Source organism: Bombus fervidus, chromosome 12, assembly GCF_041682495.2.
Source record: "Bombus fervidus isolate BK054 chromosome 12, iyBomFerv1, whole genome shotgun sequence".
Classification (NCBI taxonomy): domain Eukaryota; kingdom Metazoa; phylum Arthropoda; class Insecta; order Hymenoptera; family Apidae; genus Bombus; species Bombus fervidus.
Window position 1 is genome coordinate 10,589,391 of NC_091528.1, and position 21,967 is coordinate 10,611,357.

General features: G+C 43.6%; 1 protein-coding gene across 16 annotated transcripts in view; it reads right to left on the minus strand.

Moving 5' to 3' along the window:
• The window catches only part of Lar (tyrosine-protein phosphatase Lar), a 281,226-nt gene that overhangs the window by 6,566 nt on the left and 252,693 nt on the right, over nucleotides 1-21,967 (minus strand). For 12 of the 16 annotated variants that reach the window (XM_072013703.1, XM_072013710.1, XM_072013709.1 and 9 more), the window contains 13 exons: nucleotides 18,096-18,206; nucleotides 17,211-17,486; nucleotides 16,178-16,462; nucleotides 15,229-15,252; nucleotides 14,510-14,610; nucleotides 13,860-14,189; nucleotides 13,539-13,689; nucleotides 12,052-12,348; nucleotides 3,059-3,198; nucleotides 2,767-2,969; nucleotides 1,931-2,097; nucleotides 461-1,818; nucleotides 106-332 (listed from right to left, as the gene is read on the minus strand). In XM_072013703.1, coding sequence (XP_071869804.1) covers nucleotides 106-332; nucleotides 461-1,818; nucleotides 1,931-2,097; nucleotides 2,767-2,969; nucleotides 3,059-3,198; nucleotides 12,052-12,348; nucleotides 13,539-13,689; nucleotides 13,860-14,189; nucleotides 14,510-14,610; nucleotides 15,229-15,252; nucleotides 16,178-16,462; nucleotides 17,211-17,486; nucleotides 18,096-18,206 — 3,670 coding nt within the window. Of the gene's footprint in view, nucleotides 1-105; nucleotides 333-460; nucleotides 1,819-1,930; nucleotides 2,098-2,766; nucleotides 2,970-3,058; nucleotides 3,199-12,051; nucleotides 12,349-13,538; nucleotides 13,690-13,859; nucleotides 14,190-14,509; nucleotides 14,611-15,228; nucleotides 15,253-16,177; nucleotides 16,463-17,210; nucleotides 17,487-18,095; nucleotides 18,207-21,012; nucleotides 21,151-21,967 lie in introns of those variants that run through there. The other 4 variants (XM_072013715.1, XM_072013712.1, XM_072013704.1 and 1 more) reach the window with 4 other exon arrangements.

The window sequence follows — 21,967 nt, forward strand, 5'->3', positions numbered from 1 at the left end:
TCTCGCCTCTAAGAAACGTATATCGAGCTATGTCATTGTGGTATTATCGATGTCGATCGATTTCCTACTGACCAAAGTTCCATTGTCATTGTATTCAATACTTACTTTCTAATAATGTAGATAATGATGAGAATTACGCAGAGTATCAATGCAGCTATTATCGGACAGACCACCTTCAGCAACCCTGGTTCTTCGCCGCTGGTTTTCACCGATACCTCTGGATTTCCATCCACCGGGGTATTCGGATTGGGACGTCGTGGTGGCTCGCCAGGAGGTACTTCCCTCATATCGAGAGACAGGTACTCGGAGAAGGGCGACGAAGTGTACAAATGCTAGAATACGAAGTAAAATTAGTTGTGTTATCATATTCATTCGTTTAATATCTCTCTCTCTCTCTCTCACACACACACACACACTCTCTCTCACTCTCTCTCTCTAATAATTGCAGTTTCATTCCAACCTTCCTCGGTGTGTCGACAACAGCACGCACAAAGATCCTGTATCGTTTACTCTTCTCAAGTTTACGATTTTCATAACCCTCGTATATATCTCCGCTGCCAAGATGGAACGTATACGGAATATCTCTATGTGGAAACTTGGCAGCGATATAAGGAGCATTCTCCCTTTCCTTAGCCCCTTTTCCCGCGATCATGTCCTCGGTTAATTCGTCGGGTTGTTTATTCGCTGTTGACGGGTCCTCGGGCACGACGATCAAATAGTAATGCGAAATCGATCCATATTCTTCGGAGGCCTGAGGTAGGATCACTTGAATCTCCTCTCCATTAACCACACCATAGAAATCAGGCTTGACCATAGGCTTCGGAGCTGCCATTTGCGTAGTAATGGTGATCTTAGCCGGTGGCCTGTATTGACCATCTCTTGGCACCGCGCTCACATTCACGTTGTACGTGGTGAACGGTTGCAGTTCGTTGATCGTGGTCTTCGTCACGCTAGGATCCAAGAGTATCTGTCTGCGTGGCACGATCTGCGTTTGCGTGATACCTTGTGAATCTACGAACTCTTTCACAGCATCGAACGAGACCTTGTAGTTCATGGGGTTCAGTTTGATAGGCGGTTTCCAGGTAAGCGTCATGGAGTGCGTGGACGAGTCCGGTCCCCTTAGATCCAAAGGCACGTCCTCCGGCTTCACCTTGACGGTTACCTTCTCGCTGAGTCTTCCAAGGCCAGTCTTGTATTTCGCTGCCACCGTGATCGCGTACTGAGTAAATTTCTCCAAGTTGACAAGTTCCGCCGACTCGGTGAGACCAACAGTCTTTTGCTTCCACTCGTCTAGGTCCTCGACAGCGGTTGTTGTGTAAAATATTTGATATCCAAGTATCTTTCCACGGTTAGGTACCGGTTCCCACCAAACTTCCACGCTCGTGTCCGACGTGGCCACCGCTTTTACCGACATCGGTGCCCGGCCAATATCTTTCTCCGTTATGATCGTGATCTTTTCCGAATATGGCCCGCTCCCCCTAGACGTGTGCGCTCTCACGTGAAACACGTACTCCGTATTTTCCTCCAAATTCGTGAAAACTGCTCTCGTCTTGGTCGTATTCCTGTTGATGGTTGTAGAGTGATCGTTCTTCTTGTTGAATTGAACATCGTAACCGGTGATCTGTCCGTTTCTGTGCTGTCGCAGAGGCGGATCCCACGTCACACACACAGTGTCCGGAGTTTGGAAAAAGTAGGATAAATTCGTCGGTGGGCCAGTTGGTTCTCCTTCGGGACTGTACCAGAATCGCACCGTCTCCTGACCGAATCCGATCGCGTTTTGACCAGCCACCCTAAACTCGTAATCCACCCCTCGTTCCTCTGCGAATTAAGTCCAACCAAGGTGTGAAAAATTGTAATTTTCATTCGGAAAAAATGATAAAATCGCACCACTAAGATAGAGGAATATTGCATATCGAGGGTTCGAGCTTACCAAGATCAGTGATCTTGTAAGTATGTTGACGGTTTCCTGGAATGTACTCTTCCTTGAGCGTTTGGTTCTTAATTCCGTATCTTATTCTATATCCCAACACGTCGCCGTACGTTTGCGTAGGCTGCGACCACTCGAGTTCAACCACGTCGGGATCTTTGGACAAAAGTCTGGAAACGAGACATTGTCAGAACAAAAAAAAAGATAAAAAATAAAAAAGAAAGAAAACAGGACATTGACAAGAAAATTTGAACTTTATTAATTTTATGGATCACGGCTTCCGGATGATTCGTACGTCCAATATAATCTCGTTTTCGAGTTATAGCTCGTTTATGTCGAACTCGTTCGACACAGGCCGGGCATTGCTCGGATTTTTGAACAACTTTGATTGACACGTTAACGAAGTGTTTAAACATTATCAATCGGCGTTTTATAAATAGACTGCGGATTTTTATGCATTCATGGAAAATCAAAAAATACACAGAATGGACATAATATGGAAAAATATATGAAATACATAAAATATTTAAAATATAATACTCGTTATAATACGTAGTAGGTGAAACAATGGTCTACGTCAGCTTCATTTTTCCAATCGTATTCATAAAAATATAAAGTTGTATAAATATCCACACGGCTTTAATAAGCTACGCGTTTTAAATATTTCCATATGTAATAATTAAGAGAATTCGGCTTTGGAGAGCGAGCCGACTAGACAGGCAATCGTTCGTTCGTTTGCCGATATATATATATTTTTTTGTGCCAGCAAATTTTATGTCAAGCGAGAAAATATTAAAAATTCGTTTGGCATGAAATATAAAGGAATTTAAAGAACATACTTCACGTTAACATGAGGTCTATTGGGTACACCTCCGGGAGTTCTGACAGTTTCTGGCGGCGAACGATCACCGTCTCCTTTTCTCGTTAGAGCCGCTACTTGTACAGAGTACGTGGTGTCAGGTTGCAACCCGGTAATGTTCACTTCCAGCACGCCGTCTTCTTGCACATCGCGTCGTATCGGCTCGTTCAACAGATCCTTTCCCTACAAAGGCAAACAGCCGAAGATATTAGTGGCTGAGAAAACGCGTCTATTTTAATCGCAGCGTGAAATTTAAAGCTCCGCCGACAGACCTCTTCTCTCATTTCCTGCACGTGTATGTGATAACCTCTTATCACACCGTTTTGTTCTTTCGACGTGGGCGGTCTCCATTTCACGTGTATCGTGGTCGAATTGATCGGTGTTACCGTCACGTTTTGAGGATGACCCGGCACTGGAACGCAACGATCGGTTAATTCGTGCACTTGACGGCCGATTCTGCTGCATACTCGCAATCACACGCTCTCACACTATCTCAGTCACGCTTGAAAGGGGGGATAAAACGATATCATAACCAGGAAGAAAGATCTGTAAAATAAATAAATACGTAGGGTTGAATCGAACGAAAGAAATCGGTAGGGGTTTGTCCAATGAATCGTGTCCGTCCGATGGATCGAAGAAGCAACTAAAAAACTAAAAGTACTCTTTTCTCTCTATGCAGAAACATAACGTAACGTCGATCTTTGTGTCCGTTTAATCGGTAACGATCTGTAACGGGTCGTTCGTCGTTGGTATATAAACGAAGTGAAGGAGCGCGTAGCGAAAACAGTATGGCAAATCAAAGCGTTGTATACAGCAAATTGAAAACTCGTGCGAGAAACAAAATAACGCAGCAGCGTTGCAACGAAAGGGAACAGGTGAAAGACGGAACGTAACGTAAACGAACGAAAACAAATCGCAAGGATGAAACGAGAAAGAGAATATGATAAAGAGAGAGAGAGAGAGAGAGAGAGAGAGTAAAGAAAAATTAATGGAAAATATGTACATGCCACCAATCGCACACGGACAAAACGATGTACAAACAATATTACGAGGTACGCCGGTACCTCATGCTCTACGTCCCTACGACACGATAATCCTCCATTTGAATACCAATAATGTATGTTTTTATTCTGCATTCGATTTCAGAACGCGAATGTACGAATGCGCGTATAAATACGTCATCGAGATGCAAGAGCGCGGTTACGTTGGTCGATAATGCTACGGCAATATTGGAGAGTCCATGACGAACGAAAACGAAGTAGTTCCGTTATACGCGTACATACATATAGTATACACGTATATATGCGATGTACTATCGTTGGTTGTGCGACGTGGATGAAAACTGTGCCAGAGGAAACGTGCAATCGTGTTTTTCGATAAACGTGCAAGGATAACGAAATGTATCACGCGAATTTACAGATATCCACAACGATAAGCCGTTTCGATAATTTGTCGCGAACGTCGCTACGTCGCCGCCCCTTTTCATTTCCTTTGTTGCGATTTCGCATTCTTTCTTTCTTTTTTTTTTTTATTTTTTCGCTTCTCCAAGTCTTGACTTTTTGATTGCCACGGATCTCGAGATCCGGTTCGTTATATTTCTCTCGAAACCTTCGCCATTCTATATTTTCAATAGACAACGACGAGAACGACGTGGACAAAGACGACGGTCATGGACGGTCCAGTATCCGGCATCGGAAACGTTATATCGGCGTTACACAGAAAAACAACGAACGGAAAAAAAAGAGAAAAAAAAAAACACAAGAATTGTAGGAGAAAAAGAAAAGGAAAGCCTAATGTACCTCTAGGTTTGTACGAGAACGATAACTGCAGCCTCTACAAAGTGTCGCAAAATAAAAACTGCGTTGCAAGAAAGAATACGACAAAGAAAAGCCAAACACGACGACTGCTGCATACAGAAGATGGCCTGTATACAGAAGAAGAAAGTTTCCCTCGGTGAACGAGATGCGTCTCTTGCTTCTATATCGGTTTACGTTTTACTGTTCTCGCGTAATTAATGTATCAATTACGTCCATAAAATCGCTACGCAACGCAAAAAACAAAATTGGCGAGCGCGCAGTCGCAGTCGCAGCCGCAACTATTTACGCAGACGTAAATAGTTTTCGTTTTAATTGTATTTGCTTACCGACTGCAGCAACGAAAACACAGTAAAAAAAAAAAAAAAAAAAAAGAAAAAATCTCCAAAATAGTCTCCCACGGAGAAAAAACAAAACGATATATGCGAAAGAGCCGGAAAAAAGGAACAAAAATATTATATATATATATAATGTGTATATATATATATATATATGTAAAGAGAGAGACAAAGAAAAAAATGATTAAATATAGGAAGAAAATTCATGGCACAATTCGAGACGAGCTAAGGGATACTCACTTTTTGGATCTGCGCCCCAAAAGTCGCCAAAAAAGTGGGAAAAAAATCTCGTAAAAATTCGTGTCAACTTCTCACGTATATTGAGTAGAATTATTAAATATTTAATATATTTAGGCATATCAGTGGGTAGCATACTACTGATTATTATCAACGTCAACATGGCCTCTTTTACAGCTATTGTATTTTTTTTTTTTTTTTTTTGCTCTGATTAGGGGGAGAGAGAGAAAGAGAGAGAAAAAAGGTATGAAATTTTTGTCTGTTTCTCTGGTGAAACACGCACACGCGCACTCGCTCGTTCGTTCGTTCGTTCCCTCCCTCCCACGCGCTCGATTCCAATCGCACCCTCTGCTCTATTCGTAATATTTTTTATCGCTCTGCCGAGCAACGTCGGTGGACAAAATTCTCTTTCGAATCGATCGTTAAATAGAAAAATATCGCTTGGTCCTCGGTTGCAGTTGGTCGCAGAGAGGCGGGAGATGTGAGAATATCTTTTTTTTCTTGTCTTTTTGGCATGCGCAATCACTACTCCAAATATGAAATAACTAAAGGCTCATGTCCACCTGCCTCCTGCCGCCGAGAGAAAGACTCGCCGATTTTTCTTCTTCTTTGCGCAAATTCGAAGCGATACATAACCGCGGCCTCTCTTATCAGAGTAAAGTCGATCCAACAGCATCGGCCAAGGAAAATCGCGAGGAAGGAAGAAAACAGAAAAGATGATAATGGAAGGGGGAAAACGTAAGGACAAGATAGACGACACGAGTCCGCGCGTTCCGTCCTTTCCCTCGCGGCACGAGGCATCGAGAGAGGGAAGACCTATGATAAAATGTCTACTAAAAAGAAAGCTAGGAAGGAGAAACCATAAGTAAGAAGAAGTGGTTGGTATCGTGTTATGGTTCGGGAACGTATAAACCGCTACCCGTGTGTAATCTAAAGTCGTGAAAAAAGGCGCGACTCGTCTCGACGGAAAAAATTCACGTACATAGAATAGATAAGGATACGAGAGTCGGTGAGGTGGAATATGTTTTCGAGGAAAATTTTCTTTTCTTTTTTTTCCTTTTTTTTCTTTTTTCTTCTTTTTGCAACTCCAAAAAGTCACCCGCAAAAAACGTCAGCTCGATAAAAAATCTGTATCGCTGTACATGAAAGGGGTAAATTTCTTTTCGAACGAAAGGCGAAACAAACGACGTCGTTCTGTTTTGGTTTGTCTCGAAGAACGGTAAAAAATGATTTCCGTTCCTCTTTCTGTTCGCTCTTACGTTTCATCGGTAGCATACACCCGCGCATTCACCCACGCAAAAATCGCAAAATTCTTCGCAAAATATGCACGTAATTAAGAATGGTCGTGAAATGGTCGTGCGCGTCGTTCTTACGGCACGCCGACTAATCGGATTCCCGATCGGTTTCTCAGTTGTTGGTCTTATCGGCGCACAAGTAGATGGTAGAGATCGAATCGAAGGGAAAGCAGAGAAGGAAGAAGCATGCGTTTTGTCGAAGGAAAATGGAGAACCGATCGTTCGGTTCTTGTTGGAACGACGAACGGGTGGTTGCTTAATCGGTCGATTTCTTAATATTCCGACGACACAGCTACCAGAGTAAAAGAGACAACCGGACTCGAACCGCGAGTCGTTGTTGATTCAGAAATGGAAACGTGAAAAACACACATAAAACGGAGTAAAGTATACTCTTTCTATATACCTAGAGGAGAAGACGTAAAGGTATATATCGAGACACGATATAAAGATGTAGTAATACGTAATATATGTAATGTATATATATATAAAGAACATGTTATACGTACGAATAAAATACGTAATTCAATATTAAAGATACGATAGTTATAACTTACAGAGAGGCAGAAGATGGAAAAAAGTAGGTCGGTGAGAGCATGCAAAGAACGAAGGTGCACGTATAGACAATAGAGTAGAGAAGGTCTGGTGTAACATGATTATGTATATCATTCCAACGACATCGGTGAGTGTAAGAAATTTCCGCGATATTCGCGCGTATCAACGATCCATCGATGTTCGTCTCGAACGGACAGAGAGTCTTTGGCGGTTTATCGACCTTTCACCCCTTTCGTCGAAGGGATTCCGTTCTTTCGATAGCAGCGGAATAGGGTGTCGGCGAACGCTCTCTCTCCGTCGATATCGATGCATCACAGTGCTTGTTGCCGACAGGCTCGTGGCTGTCGACTAAATGGACCAAGATAATGAAAAAAATTGCATGAATATTGGTATTCAAATGTTTTTCAAATTGAACGTCTTCTCGCGGCAATTCTCCTCCTTCGCGTCACGGATATTTCGCTCGTGTTGCTAATATCGCCCGGTGAATATCGCGCTTGCGGCCGAAGAATTCGCGAACGTCGCCCTCCGATTTTCGCTAATTTCTTTCCTAGCACGACGACGATCATTATCATTCTCCTCGTGCTGCCATTGGCGCGACTTTCGACGCGTTACGGTTTACTCTTGCATCCTGTACTCTTTTACGCACTCGTTCACGCATTCACGCGTGCACGCCGCACCCGACGTGAACTCGATACCGTTTTGTTCTCGATGGATACAACGATCATCATCGATGCGTATAACTACGTACTCGGACATACTCGAACATATGCTCGGATGCTGAGGCAAGAGAAGAGACAGATCGAGACCGAATCGAGGTTCACGTGGAGAAGACGCGCTGATCAAACTGCAACGACAATCGACGGTGGGGGTGCTCGTTATTCAAGGGTGCTCTCAGTGCTGGTGCTCGGCACGATATATATCGCAATCGAGTGTGACAATTGATATTTAGACACGTGAATATATATAGTGATCATACGGTGCGCTGCGAAATACGGTGCTGTTTTTAATACGTCGAAGGTCCAACGAATACTATACGTATATCGGGAGCGCATTAATAGTCGCTCGCGCACGTTCACGCACGAGTCTTACTTTAGGTGTTTACGTACAAGGTAAGTACATCGAAATGTACGTAGATACGCGCGTACACACACTCACCCACGCACACGTCCTACGTACATGCGTGCATGCGTGCACGCGTGTGATTTTTAGGCTGTCGGCAGTTACTCGAAGCGAAGGGTGCTTTTTCAAGTGGTGCGTGGTGATATACGTGTGTGCGTGTGTGTGTGTGTATATGTATATATATACACACACACATATATATATACATATATACCCAGTTAGTAGGACACGGCAAAGGCGTGCGTCTGCGTGTGGCTTTTGTGCGTAGGTGCGTAGATACGCGTTCATCGTTGCGCGCTCCGTCTTCTTCCTTCTTGTTTTTCTCTCTACCTTTCGTCGTGCGTGAAACGCGTGTGCGACTTTACATGCGTGCGTGGTGGGTGCGAGATAAAACCGTGCCCGCATGAAGAATAATACTTTTATCGGTGCCCGTGCACACACTCATAACGGCGGTAATGATACATATATATATAATATATAATATATATATAGGCATATATATAAGATATATGTAATATGTATATATCGATAATACGTTTAGAATAATATAATCATAGAATATTGGTAGTGATGGCGATACTAGCGGCGACAATAACAATAACGAACGAGTATACGTATATACGACGGTGAACTTTTGTGCTTGATAATGTGCGAGCTTACACGGCAGGGTGCTTTCAGCAGTGCTTTTTATCGTTCCGCCTCGCTTTGCCGAGTCTGCTGTTAGAGGGTGGACGGTTGGATCGGTCGGTCCGTAAACGGGACAATGCGTGGGAGGAACCGGGAGTAGGGGGCCGGTGAAACGAAAGAGGATCCTGGGCGTTCCGTAGTGCCGAGTGCAAAAGGTTCGAGGGAACGTCGTTAGAGATGCGTTCGTACGACTTTTTCCGCGACAATGACGCGCCTTCACAATGCCTCTCTCGCAACAAATGATTCCGATTTCGCGACCAACCAAGGTCTTCGATTATTTTCCGAGACAAAAGAGCTGCCGTTCTCCTGGCTGCGATCCTACGTGTGTTCTTTCGTTCTTTCGTTGACGAAACGCGGTCGACTGTCTGTCGTGCGACGTGTTCTGAACGTCACCGACGAAGAAAAGAAAGAAAAAAGGATATCCGCGGCTCGATTACTTTTCTCATCGATGCGATTAATAACGTCGTATCGTTATCGTTCCCTCTACCTTTCGTTAGCTTCTCTGTTCGCCGATTCGGAGGATTAATCGGAGGTCGGGGAACGGGCAAACGGTGTCTGGAAGGGGTTGAAAAACTCGTTGTACCATGCAGGGTGGGACGGTACCGAACCGATGATCAGTCAAGTACCGAGTAGGAGACGGAAAGGAAAGATTCGAAACGAAAAGCAAAACTTCTTCATGCATCGGCATGCCATTCATAGGAATTTCGTTGATTCGGTTGTGGAACCATTTTACAGTGGTTCGAGACCGAGATCTCGCAGACTCGACAGCAGCTCGACGGTTTCTTTGGACGGTGATGGGAGAATCTGTTTCGAGTTGGGGATTCGAAGGATCGCTCGTAGTCGAGGAGAAATATATGATCGACGGGATTGAGGATTTTTGGTGAGACCGAGGGATCGATAAACAAACGAAGGCATGCTCTAAACATGTGCAAACGATAGGTAGAACTAAATTTTAACTAAAGACAGAAGAGCCTTATATATCAGAGATATAGAAATATATTATATATGTATATATAGATATATATGATTTTTCTCAAATACTTATATTTATATATATATATATACATATAAATGCATATATGTAGGTATGTAGTGGAATAATAATATGAATATATATTTTTGCTGTGTGTAATACATACGCTATGGTTTACATGTATATATATATATATATATATGATATGTGTATACGTATAAATTATATATATATATATAGACACACACACATAAGCGTTTCACCAGACAAGCTGCCGCCCTCGTTCACAGACATTATTTCCGTCCGATAAATGTCTCGTAGAATCGATTCAAGCGATAATATAGAATTTTTCCTCGGAACGGTAAGAATAATGTTGCGCACGCTTGGGGACGGTCAGTTTGGCATCTATCGTCGTAACACGTGGCAAGAGTGAGTCAACGAACTAAAGAGAGAAACGAAACATCTTTACGTGACGTAATAATCACGGTTACCACCAGAAAGAACATTGAGTGTTATGAGTACATATCATTAGACAATCGGTAATGTTACGTTAGTGCGAATAAATCTTAAAAACTAGCTGTTCAAAACCTGGATCATCCTCCTGCAAATGCTTTAAGGAAAGACAAAAACACGTGAATGAGTATATAATTAAGTATTAGTTAGCGTGTTAAAATGGGTCTCCAAGTTTTAAAAGAGGGGGCTCAGGGGAACAAAAACCAACGGCAACGTACAAAGGGAGAGTTGCGATTAGGCCCTGTAAAAATAGTAAGAAAATACGTTCCTTTTTCTCTTTTTTCATTTTTTTTTTTTTTTTTTTTTTTGGTCGTATATCTTTTTTCTCATTTTTTTTTTTTTCTTTTTTTGGTAATAGCTGAGCTCAAAAATTGGTTATCAGCTTCTGAAAAATCCGCGGCTGCGTGCACCACCTGGAAAAAATGTCTGGGGCACTCTGGGGAAAAGTTCGGGGCTTTTCTCTGGGAGCACAGAATTCATTTCATGGAAGATCGTTTTGTTGTCGCAAAAATTCCAAAAATATAAAATCTCGCCAGCCAAAAAATTAGGGCCAACATGGTTCCGCGTTTCGCTATGTAATTGCCGCGTCCCGTCCAAAAAGGAGAAGCAAAAACCAAAGGAAAAAAGATACACACACACACACACATTTTTTTTTTTTTTTTCTTTGGGAGAGATCGAAGGTATGCCAGAGAAGCGATAGGAAGGTTTGGTGGAGCGTTTAGCTTTTGAAGGAGAAACGCGAAAAAATCGATGTGCGCGTTCAAAAAACTTACGTTCGCGCAACAAAAATTGAATTATCGGATTTCAGTGTTTCGAAATGGAAAAAAAGGGCCGCGCATTCGCTCTTGGTATCTTCTCTGTTGCCGCGACAAGGCTGAGTCGACAGTTCGTTTCTCGAAAGCGTAACTGAAACGCAAAAGTGGCCTGAGAGGAGAAGCTTTACGTATTATATAATACAATATGATATAATATAACGATATAATGTAAAAGTATAATATAGTATAATATAATATGATATGATATAATATAATATAATATAATATAATATATTGTAATATAACGTAACGTAATGTAATGTATGGTAACATAATTCGATGAGATCGAACGAAACGAAAACACAAAAACGATAATGTAATCTAGAAACGGAAACGCAGGTAAAACGTTGTCGAACAAGAAAACAGAATTAAAAACAGAGTGAAGAAGAATAGAGAATCGTTAAGAGAAGAAGGATCGGTTGTAAGTGACACGGTTGGGAAGAGATAGGTTCGAAGAGACGTTAGCGGAATCTGAAATCGAAAATACGTTTAATACAGAGATATACATTTATGTAGACAGCCGTAGGATAGACCGAACGTCACCGGGTCGAGAATCAGGGCGTGTCATCGCAACCGGCACTGGAATCACGGGTACTGATCTTCGGACTGATTTTTGGCGGGCTTTTATATTTTTGGCTCTTGCGCGATGAACTTTGTCGCGATATATAGCCTTCGCAAAAGTATCTCTATAGACGTGAAGCGTGGCGCCCGGAACCTTCGCGAGATATTTTTTTTTTTATGCAATAAAATATTAGTAAATAAACAACTATATACATATATATATATCTAATACAGAAATTATAAAAGATACGATATATATATATATATCGAAGAGAAACGATTCCTCGCTCGAGTCTCGTAGCGCCATTCCTCTGTATGTTCGATTAAAGGTAAGAAGACGACTAGCGTTAATGATACATACCGTCCTCGTGAGTTCTGACCGAGATAGGATAACTCGGAGGTCCATCACCTACGCTGGTCCCGGCCAATACCCAAATCCGGTACTCGGTCCATTTTTTCAGTTCGTCCAACACGAATCGCGTGTCATTCAGTTTGATAACTTTCGCCTCCGAGTCGGAGCGTCCGCTCTCGACGACTTGCAGCTTGTAGTACGCGATCCTCCCGTTCGATCGATCGGCAGGCGGTGGTTCCCATGTTACCAATATGGAGGTCGGGCTGATCGCTTGTCCGCTTACATTGCGAGGCGGAGCCCCGGGGACTGTATAACACTCAGTTATAGGGGGGGAAGAGGGGAAAAAACGAAAACGTGGTAGGAAAATATCGTCGATCGTCGGTCATTGAACGATCGCGGTCAACTGCGAGGGCTCGAGTCCCGAATCGAAAGAATCGCGAAAAATTCGTGCAAAATTCGTTGGAAATTTGTTGGAAACTCGTCGAAATTCGAGCTACGGCTTAATTCGATTTCCACGTTACTGGTTTTTGGCAAGGTGCACGCGTATACGATCGGCCGATGGTTAATTATAGAAAAAAAAAAAAAAAAAAAAGAAAAAAAAGGAAGAAAAAAGAAACGAATGTTTGCGGGTATTTCGATTCGTTGGACTCGAACAACTTCGAAATCGAACCACGTTCGGACCTGACCGGCGCGACGAAGGGATCTAAACGAAAAACTTTACGTGACGATTGGTCAAGGTTCAGAGAGGCGAATCACTCAAGGAAAAACTCATGAGTCGATCCTTGAACAGTCGAAAAAGTACGTGATTAGAGAAAAAATTTCATATGGTACGAGCGATTAACTCGCGCGTGTTACGCCGCGTGGAGTTAAAACGCCGTGCCTCGATTAGCAAGGAAACGAGAGACAATAAAAAACTGAAGAACGGACGTAAACCATACGTTATCAAGAATGAAAAGAGGTGCCCAAAATGCACACATATATCAATGCAGTGCTTAGTGCAATTTATATGTATGATATGTACGTATATATATATATAGATAGATATATATAAAGTGGCATCCAAAAACGGCTGTCTTATTTGCAACGCATGCAATCATTCTCACTCTCCCACACTTCACGGTTCAACGATACTCTCTATCTTCCGTCTTTCTTTTCTTATGGATATTTTTTTTTTTCTTTTCACCCCCCTTGTTCAATGAAATCCACGGTTACGAAGAATATATTTACCATATCTGAACTCAAGGTGTCGCGAATTAATTACGATAGCTTACGCTACTTTGCAGGAGCGTCTAGCGCTACAGCACCTCCTACCTGCCGTGCCACGATGATCCGCGATTGCATCGACGTGCATCACGCGTTCACAATAGATTCTATCAAAATTTATCCCCTATTACCATCGAACAATCGCGAATCGATCTTTCTTCGGCACTCCTCGCTGCATGAATTCACTCCTATCTTTTTCGCCTTCTTTTCCGCTTCTTTGACTATTTGCTTACCGTACTGTTTCGTGCGAACCGGATATGGTATCGTTGTAGCTCCTTCGCCCCTTTGACTCCGCGCAGCCAACCAAACGTAATACAGCGTGTTCGGATACAGGCCTGTCAGCGTGTAGTTCTCGGTGACTGGTATCCTTCGATGATGCTTCTCCTGAAATTCATCGCGATTCCGACGATTCGCAAGAAAGATTAAAATTTATATTTCCTATAAACGCCAGACACGAACGTATGCTTCGTACTTGACGCGTAAATGACAGAAAGATGTTTATAGAAAGTTTATAGATTGGAAGACTCGCGATAAGTTGAAACGAATTAACCCACCTGCGCGTAAGTATCGTTCCAGTACAACTCATAGCTGAGGATATTCTCCGCGCTATGAGTAGGTTTGTTCCACTGGAGTGTTACTTTCGTCTCTCCGATATCTACCGCGGTCAACATTTCCGGTTGACTCGGTACCCCTTGTTGCGTCTTTATCTGAACAGGTGTACTCAGCGGACCGGGACCGACGCTTGTCAGCGCCTGCACTCGAATCGTGTATATCGTGTGCGGCGTTAAATCCGAGATCGTGGTTAGCTGGCTATTGTCCACCAGCTGGTACTGCCAAGAGGCCATTTGTTGATTCGGATCCGTCGTATAATATACTTTGTATCCCTGCGGGCGAGAAAGATTAAATCGCGTCAGAAAGCGTGACAAACTGATCGTATACGTGATTCTCGTATGTATGTACGCTCATCGATATGTGAACAGGGTTGTCCCACGTAACTAGGACAAGCTACAGCTTTAAAAAATTCAATTAGACCGGATTGCATTAGATCAATTAGATTCGAACGATACGTAATATGGTGTATACGATCATTATGGAAATGATGATTTTCAGGTACAAATATCCAAATACTTTTATATAGAGAGGAAAAAAAAAACAGTATCCGTATACTTATGAGCGGTAGTGTGTAACTGGCGATAAAGCTAACCGTCACTTGTCCGTTTGGCGTTTCTGGCTCGTCCCATTGTATGACCATTGTGCTGGAGCTCAATGGGCGGGCGACCACCTTCCGTGGTGCAGTACCGGGTTCTAGAAGGAAGAAATTATTTTGGATTTTCTTCGAATCGCGTTTCCATCGTGGACAAGCCAATATAGTTAGTCACTGGAGAGTACAAATAAATTCCCGGGTGCACCACCATAAGAACCAAAATTTAAAATAACAGATATTCCAAGTAGAAAAAAAAAAAACAAATGAAGGACAGAGCATATATAATCATGATGCACTCTGTGATGTTCGTGGCATTGCGATTAAAATACGATTTACCAATGAATGGAAAAGAATCGAGGAAAGGACCGCGTGTGTCGTGTTGATTAGCTACAAGTATGATACATCTTTATCTCGATAAGTGTGCGGGTGCGAACGAACGATGAACATGTGCGTGTGCTTTGAATGAATAAAAATACAAAGGATCGAATAGAGGAAAAAAAAAAAACACGAAATAAAACAAGAAAATAAAAATAAAAAATAAGAGAGAAAACGAAAAATCAAAACAGAATAAAACGAGAGAAAATGAAACGAAAGACAAACAAACGATAAAAAAAAAAAAAAAAGAATTGTAGAAAGAAAGAAAAATATGCAAAAATAAACAGAAAATACAAAAGACAAATATGTTTGCTACAGCACTCTTAGTATATGATTGAACTTACTGGTACCTCCATTTGTCGATTCCGCTATTGAAAAAAAGGATGAATGATTATTTTTCGATGATACTCGATTAAGTGGTATATAATGCACGGTGAAAATACGAATCGGGTTTTGCGGCTTCGTTCGTATTTTCACAAGGTGCGAAGAGTGCGCTACTTTATCGAGGAAAGGTGCAATTTCGCGTGCTGTCTCTCCGCGTATTGGTTTTACTCTTTTCCCCCAGAAAAGAGACGGAGAGACGTAGGGGGAGACGTGGTACAGAGAGGGCTATATGGGGAGAGAGGTAGAGACGGAAAAATGCAGAGCGAAACGAGACGTCGAAGCGCGACGCGCCGAACACGATCCGACAAAAACACTAACACATGGTGCGACACAGAGAAAGGGGATTGGTGATAGGTGAAAAAAAATGTCTTGTCACTTACATGAATCAAATCGTGCGTCCACGGCGGACAGCATGGAAAAAAAGTACAATTTCCCTCAAAAACCGTGTCAAAACTTGTGCCTTCTTCGTGGTGCAAAAACATTATCTACGTGCAAAAATTTGTAATTCGCTCGCCGGGTTAATAAGCTACTTTTTCCCGCGTTGGTACGCGAAAAAAACTCGTCCATTCCTTCCATGTCTTTACTTATCGTCGATCGACTGTGCTCGTCTTTTTGCGAGACGCGTCATCGAAAAATACGCGTTAGTCGAATTAGTCGAGTCGAGTCGAGTCGAGTCGAGTCGAGTCGAGTCGCGTCGAATGGAGTTGAATTCTTCAGAGCTCCGCATACACGGTATTGGTGATTCGTTTTGAAACGAGTGATAACGCTTGTGTATCTCGACGATGCGACAACGATGACCCTGAAACGTTGGGAACGTAGCCGCGTCGACGAGAGGCGAGGTCGATTTTTGCAAATGTACAAACACCGATGATAATGAGAAAAGCGTTAGAAGGCGATAGGAATACTGACTCGTTTCTCCAGTGGTGACTGTCACAGGGGCACTCGCGGGACCACGCCCAATGGCGTTCACGGCTGTCACGGTAAGCTCGTACTCGGTGTAAGGGCTCAGACTCCGAACATGATAGTACATGGTAGTGATGCCCGATATTTCGGCTTCGGCTTGTTGCACGTGCTTCGGCTTATGTTGAATCACGTAGTATTGCACTTCCTCCGGATTTTTGTAGTACCATGTGAGCTTCACCGAAGTGGCGGTGATGTCGGACACTTGAACGTTCTCCGGAGCACTCGGCAAGGCTGCAATTCGTTACGTGAATTTGTCGTTTAATTGCTATTCCATCCGTGTTACGCGTCTCGTATATAATACAACATATATATATATATATAGGACGTTTCAAGAAATTGAGACCAAAGTGTATCGCGTACAACTTACAGGGTAAGGTACCACGTAGTTGCATCAAAGTCATTCTCAGCGACGACGATAAAAGAATGTACTTTATCGTTATAAATAGGTAGATGATACTTTTCCATATAAACTGGAAGGCTACTGATATTTGACCTGCTGTTTCTTACGATTATTTTCTGTTTTTCTTTTTTTTTTCACGAATATCACTACGCGCTTCTGAGACTTAATGCCAACTGTTTGAAACAGCCTGTAGCAACCGCTTCTTCTCGCGTTTCGCCTATTTTCACAAAGTACATTGTCCTCGGTCTTTGAACGTAACGCATAAGCCGATTGATTAGTCATGGAAACTGTAGCATCACGGTTCGTTGTGTACCTCGCTGGAACACAGTCGCACACAGTGATCGAGTGATTGATCGTTTTACGTAACGTGGCTCGATAGGTCGGTAGCGCGATCTCCGAGGATTTACGCGCGATTTCGATCCATCTCGGTGCGATACGATACAATACGATACGATACAATACGATACGATACGATACGGTACGATAGGGTACGGTGCGACACACACCGCGATACAATAAACGATACGGATACGAAACGACAGTATTTGCTATTATACGATACGAGGGCACGATACGAACCTTGAACTTTCACCATCGTCGTGACTTCGATGATTCCGAGATCGCTGGCAGCTGTGCAGGTGTAGTTAGCAGACTCCTTCACGTTTGTGAGTATCAGTACGTTTCTACCGACTGGCAGATTGTCATCCGGAGTGAGATCCGTGGATGGACCTTTCTTCCATTTGACATACGGCATCGGAGAACCCACAGCGACGCAGGTCAAATTCAAAGATCCACCGGATCTTACTTCGCTGACGGCGGGCGGAGGAATCGAAAAAGTTGGTGCAACTCGTCGAACTGCGTGCAAATAGAATTTAGTTGTACAGAATGCAAGGATTCTTTTGTCTTAACGCGTTAATTGCCGAGTCAAAGTCCCGTAGCCACTCGACGCGACCGAAAAACTTTTCTTCTTAAAATAAGTGGAATGCCGATGGAGCAACCGAATCGATGCAACCTCGAACAACGATCCTTTGCTGACAACGAGTTCTTAATACGTACGATTCGAGTGGCAATTAACGCGTGTACCAGCCGAAACCGGCAGCCGAGTATTTGATTACGCGATACTTGAATGTCGAGGGACAGAGGCGCGTAGTACCGCAAGAAATGCCGCATCATAATATTTGCGACGCGATTCCAAGCGCGCGAATCCTTTGTGCCGCCAGCTTAGTTTAATTACGCTTTAATTACGTAGCATTAATTTTAATTGCAAACAGGAAAACGACTGGGTTTAACGGCACCAGAGGCTCGGCGCTACGTTTTTGTAATGAATTTACGTTAAAACGGTAGTAACGATAAGAACTCGTTCCTTGAGATTTCCTCGGCGAAAGAGGGCGGCCCGCGGCACGCCTCTACGGGTTTCTCGTGCGTTCCCCACGACTTGGCCGCCGCCACCGCCGCCGGACGTACCTTTTACGTAGAGCATAGCCGACTTGGAGTACTCCGTGCCGACGGAATTATTCGCCACGCACTCGTACTTCCCTTGGTCGTTCACGTCGGATGCGGTGATTTGCAGCGCTCCTGTAAAACACAAAGCGGCGGTTATTTTTTCGAACGTCACCGAGCAACTTCAACTACGTTCGTTAACAATTTTTTAAAGGCGACATCAAAGGGGCTCCACTCGAAACGGAAAAGAATGGAGTGGGGCGAGAACACGGGGCGGCGTCAAAGAGACCTTCGTTTCCCGCGATCGACGTTTTCATCGCGCGCCGCGTTCGCGCTCTTCCACTTCTATCGATTTTAATCCGCTTATCCGCTCTCCGAAACTTTTCCTCGATACATCGTCAAGTTTTTCAACTAACTGCCACTTTGCAGCTCGGCCGAAGTTCAAGGATGGTGAGATTGGAAGAAAACGCGCGGAGAACGCGGAGGAGAGCGTAGGTAGCGAGCAAGTTTGATTCGCGACACGCTTTACGTCCACCTTCGTGGCTCTTTAGTTTCGTTTTTTCTAACGCTAATTGAGTCGGTAACAGCCCTACGAAGCTCCTACGCAACACGAAGAAGCAGACAGAGAAAGAATTCGTTTCCGAGGTTCGTTACAAAGACCGTCTATTCCACTTTATGTTTGGCCTGGCCGATTCGTGCGCGATTTCCATGATGCATCAAGCCCCTTAGCACGATACCACGATGATGAACTGGCTGTTACGAGGCGTGTGATTATCTCCGTAGACGTCACTCCTTCGGTATAATTCAGCCCCCTCCTCTTTCAATCTCTCCGCTTTATCCCTTGCCGCGCTTCCCTATCTTCCTCCCTACTCTCGATTTCCTTCTTTCGCCACGCCAACCCCCGTACTCGCAAAGTAAACACGACGGATCAACGGGCTTGTTTTCCATCCTTTCGACGCTCATGTTTTCTCGTTAGATAATCATAATTATCGGTAGTAATTAATGGCTCCGCCTCTAGAAAGAAGAACCGAGCGGACGAGCGACTTGCACAAACAGATATCATCATATAGGTAAGTGTTAGGATCTGCACATTTTTCACCTATTAATACACTTTGTTGTAAGAACTGCAGGAACAAGCGTTTACACGTATTACGAAATTACGGTCGATCAGAGTTTAGGTAATAGAGGTTCGGCTTTAACGTGTTTGAAAAGACGAGTTTCCATCGTATCCAAATATTGATGTTCCTGTCCGTGATTCGAGTGGAAAGAAGAGGATATGAGAAACCTGGCTTCTTCGAATCGGCCTATCTTCCGACGAAATAGAATGGTAGCCGAGTGCAGGTTTAAATATTTTCCTAGCAGGCCGACAGCCCTATGGATTTGTAAGGTTTCGTTGCAAACGTGACTTCGGTGACCAGAGAAAGCGAGTACACGAGCGAACGAACGCGAGAGAGAGAGAGTAAGACAGCGAGAGGAGGGGTCGAGGGTAGAAAACACTCCATCACGAGCGAGAAGCCAGGCAGTTTGATATCGCGTACGATCGGAATACGTAATCGAGCCTCATCTACAATTTCCAGCAAGTTGACCAGGAAGGAACGCGTGGTCATATTGTTATCCCATCCAGTCACGTGCAGGTTGTTAGCGTACTCGCGAAAAACTTAGATCGCTGCCAACGGCCGAATGCCGTGGCTCATCCTTCGTCTTTGCTGCTTTCCCACGCGTTATCGCCGACAATTCCGATCATTTTCACTTCACGAAATTCTTCGCTAGCTGAATGCCTTTTCCTCGTGCGTTCATCTCTCCTCCGTTCGAAATTTTGAAATTTTATTGGAAGAAAGTATTCGAACCATCACCGGGTTTACCGATCAAGTTTGTCAGTTCGAAGAATCCTGTAAAATACATAAATTTATATTTTTAATTTTATTCGTATTTCTTCTACCGATTCTAGAACAACGTTTAAGCGAATTAAACCATGTCCAGTATCTACATTTTGACGAGAACTTTTCGAGACATCGAGACCGCTTGTTTTTGAAGAACAGACGAAGCACGCAAAGAATAGATCGTGACTCCCATGATGACACCACCCAACGGTCGGTAGTTTTAAGCGTGATAACAGTTAGAAGGAATAACGTAGATACGACGACAACGACGACGACGACGACGACGACGACGAACAAGCTGGAAAGGCATTGGGCGTTAACGCAGCTACGGACATAACGTTAGCATCTTCTTGGCTCGCGATAAAACTCGATGACGTTCAGGCAGTGTACACGATCTATCTAGGTTTGCGTCGCGATAACGTCGACGCGCACGAAAGGGCTTTCACCGTGTAAAGAAGATGAAATTGAATAAAGATGAAAATCTATCTATACACTCTCGTCTCTTCACGCATATTCGTGTGCCGTTTTACGAGATTTCTACGCGACTCTTTGTGCCAACCCCCGTCGGAAACGTTTCAAGTCAGCCCTTTTTTACTCGCGCTTGTCGCTTACGTCGTTCTCAAACGACTGTTTGATCGCGAAAAAGTTCATTAGACATCGGTTACACACGCCCTGCGCGTGTACACGTTCGTGCGTTTCGCAGCTTGCTGCGAAATTTACATTAAGCTAAATAAATAAAGTGTATGATAATTCAACGATAAATTCCATCTAAGATTCTCGACGAATCGACAAGACGGCTGGTAAAAAAAAAAAAAATTCTTCCGTTCAAAACGTGGAAACTTTTTTGACGAAACAATGACACACGTTTCGTCTATCGGTACGAGCAAGGAAGGAACATTTTCTCGACGTTGGTTTCCGGAAGCCCGGTTTCGCAGGCTGGGAATACGTCTCCGCATAAATATGTACAAAAGATATCGCGATGTCGCGTCGCGAAACGTACAACGAGAGCGGAAGAGCAACGCGGCCGGAAACGTCGAAACTATTTGCGTGTGTTTACTCACCAATATTGAAATATCTTTCCTTATATTTAACATCAGCGCGACGAACGGAAAATATGCGCAGGGTAGTACGCAGTAACTCGTAGTTTATTCGGCGTCGCCTATTTTATCTGGTCCGCGTTCGATACAAACTTCCATAGCAATGACCGCTCTGGGCGAAGATACGACAGGGCAGAGAACGAATACAGATGGTACTTGATACGGGCGATGACTTGGAAAGACGAACGCGTTCGATTCGACCGGGACAGAAAGCAAACAGAAAATATGTTTACCTCGAAGGTATAGGAGCTGCGCTCTGTTTTCTCTTCGCTCTCTCTTCTTTCTGCGCGTCGAAGAAGAGACGAAGAAGAAGAGAAGAAGGTCTGGCCGCTGTAATTCGCGAACGTTTTAATTGCTTTCATAATTATGCTTAGTCGCGGGGGTAGCACATCGACCGCGTAAAAAAGTCAATTATAATTATCGGAAAATATTCAGAGGCGAGAGAGGTCGGTTGAAGTGGAACGAAACGAATAAAGGGGAAGCGAGGTAATGGCTCGTAGTCGATGCTTTTCCAACGGTGCACGTTCGATTCGGTCAAAATACAAACAGAAAATATGTTTACGCTAGAGCCACGGTTGCATTGGCGAGCCGCACGCTCGTTTGCCCCCGTTTCTCCGATACGGAGAACCCTTCTCCACCGATAGAAATATACGCTGTTGCGTATTAATTATCATATTAATCGTCAAGTATCATCGATTTTATTAACGTTCCATTTCCCTCGCGACAGCGTCACGAATCTTGTTCTAGAAACTTTTCGGCCTCTCCATTTTTAATGGCTGACGAGAGGGAAACTCGAAACGTCGCCGGAAACAAACCGTTCCCTGTTTCTTCCCCTTATTCGTCACCTTCCTACTTCTCCACTCTTTCTGCCAACGTTTCTCCATTTCGAGTTTCACCGAAGGTTTGCTAGCGCAACGCA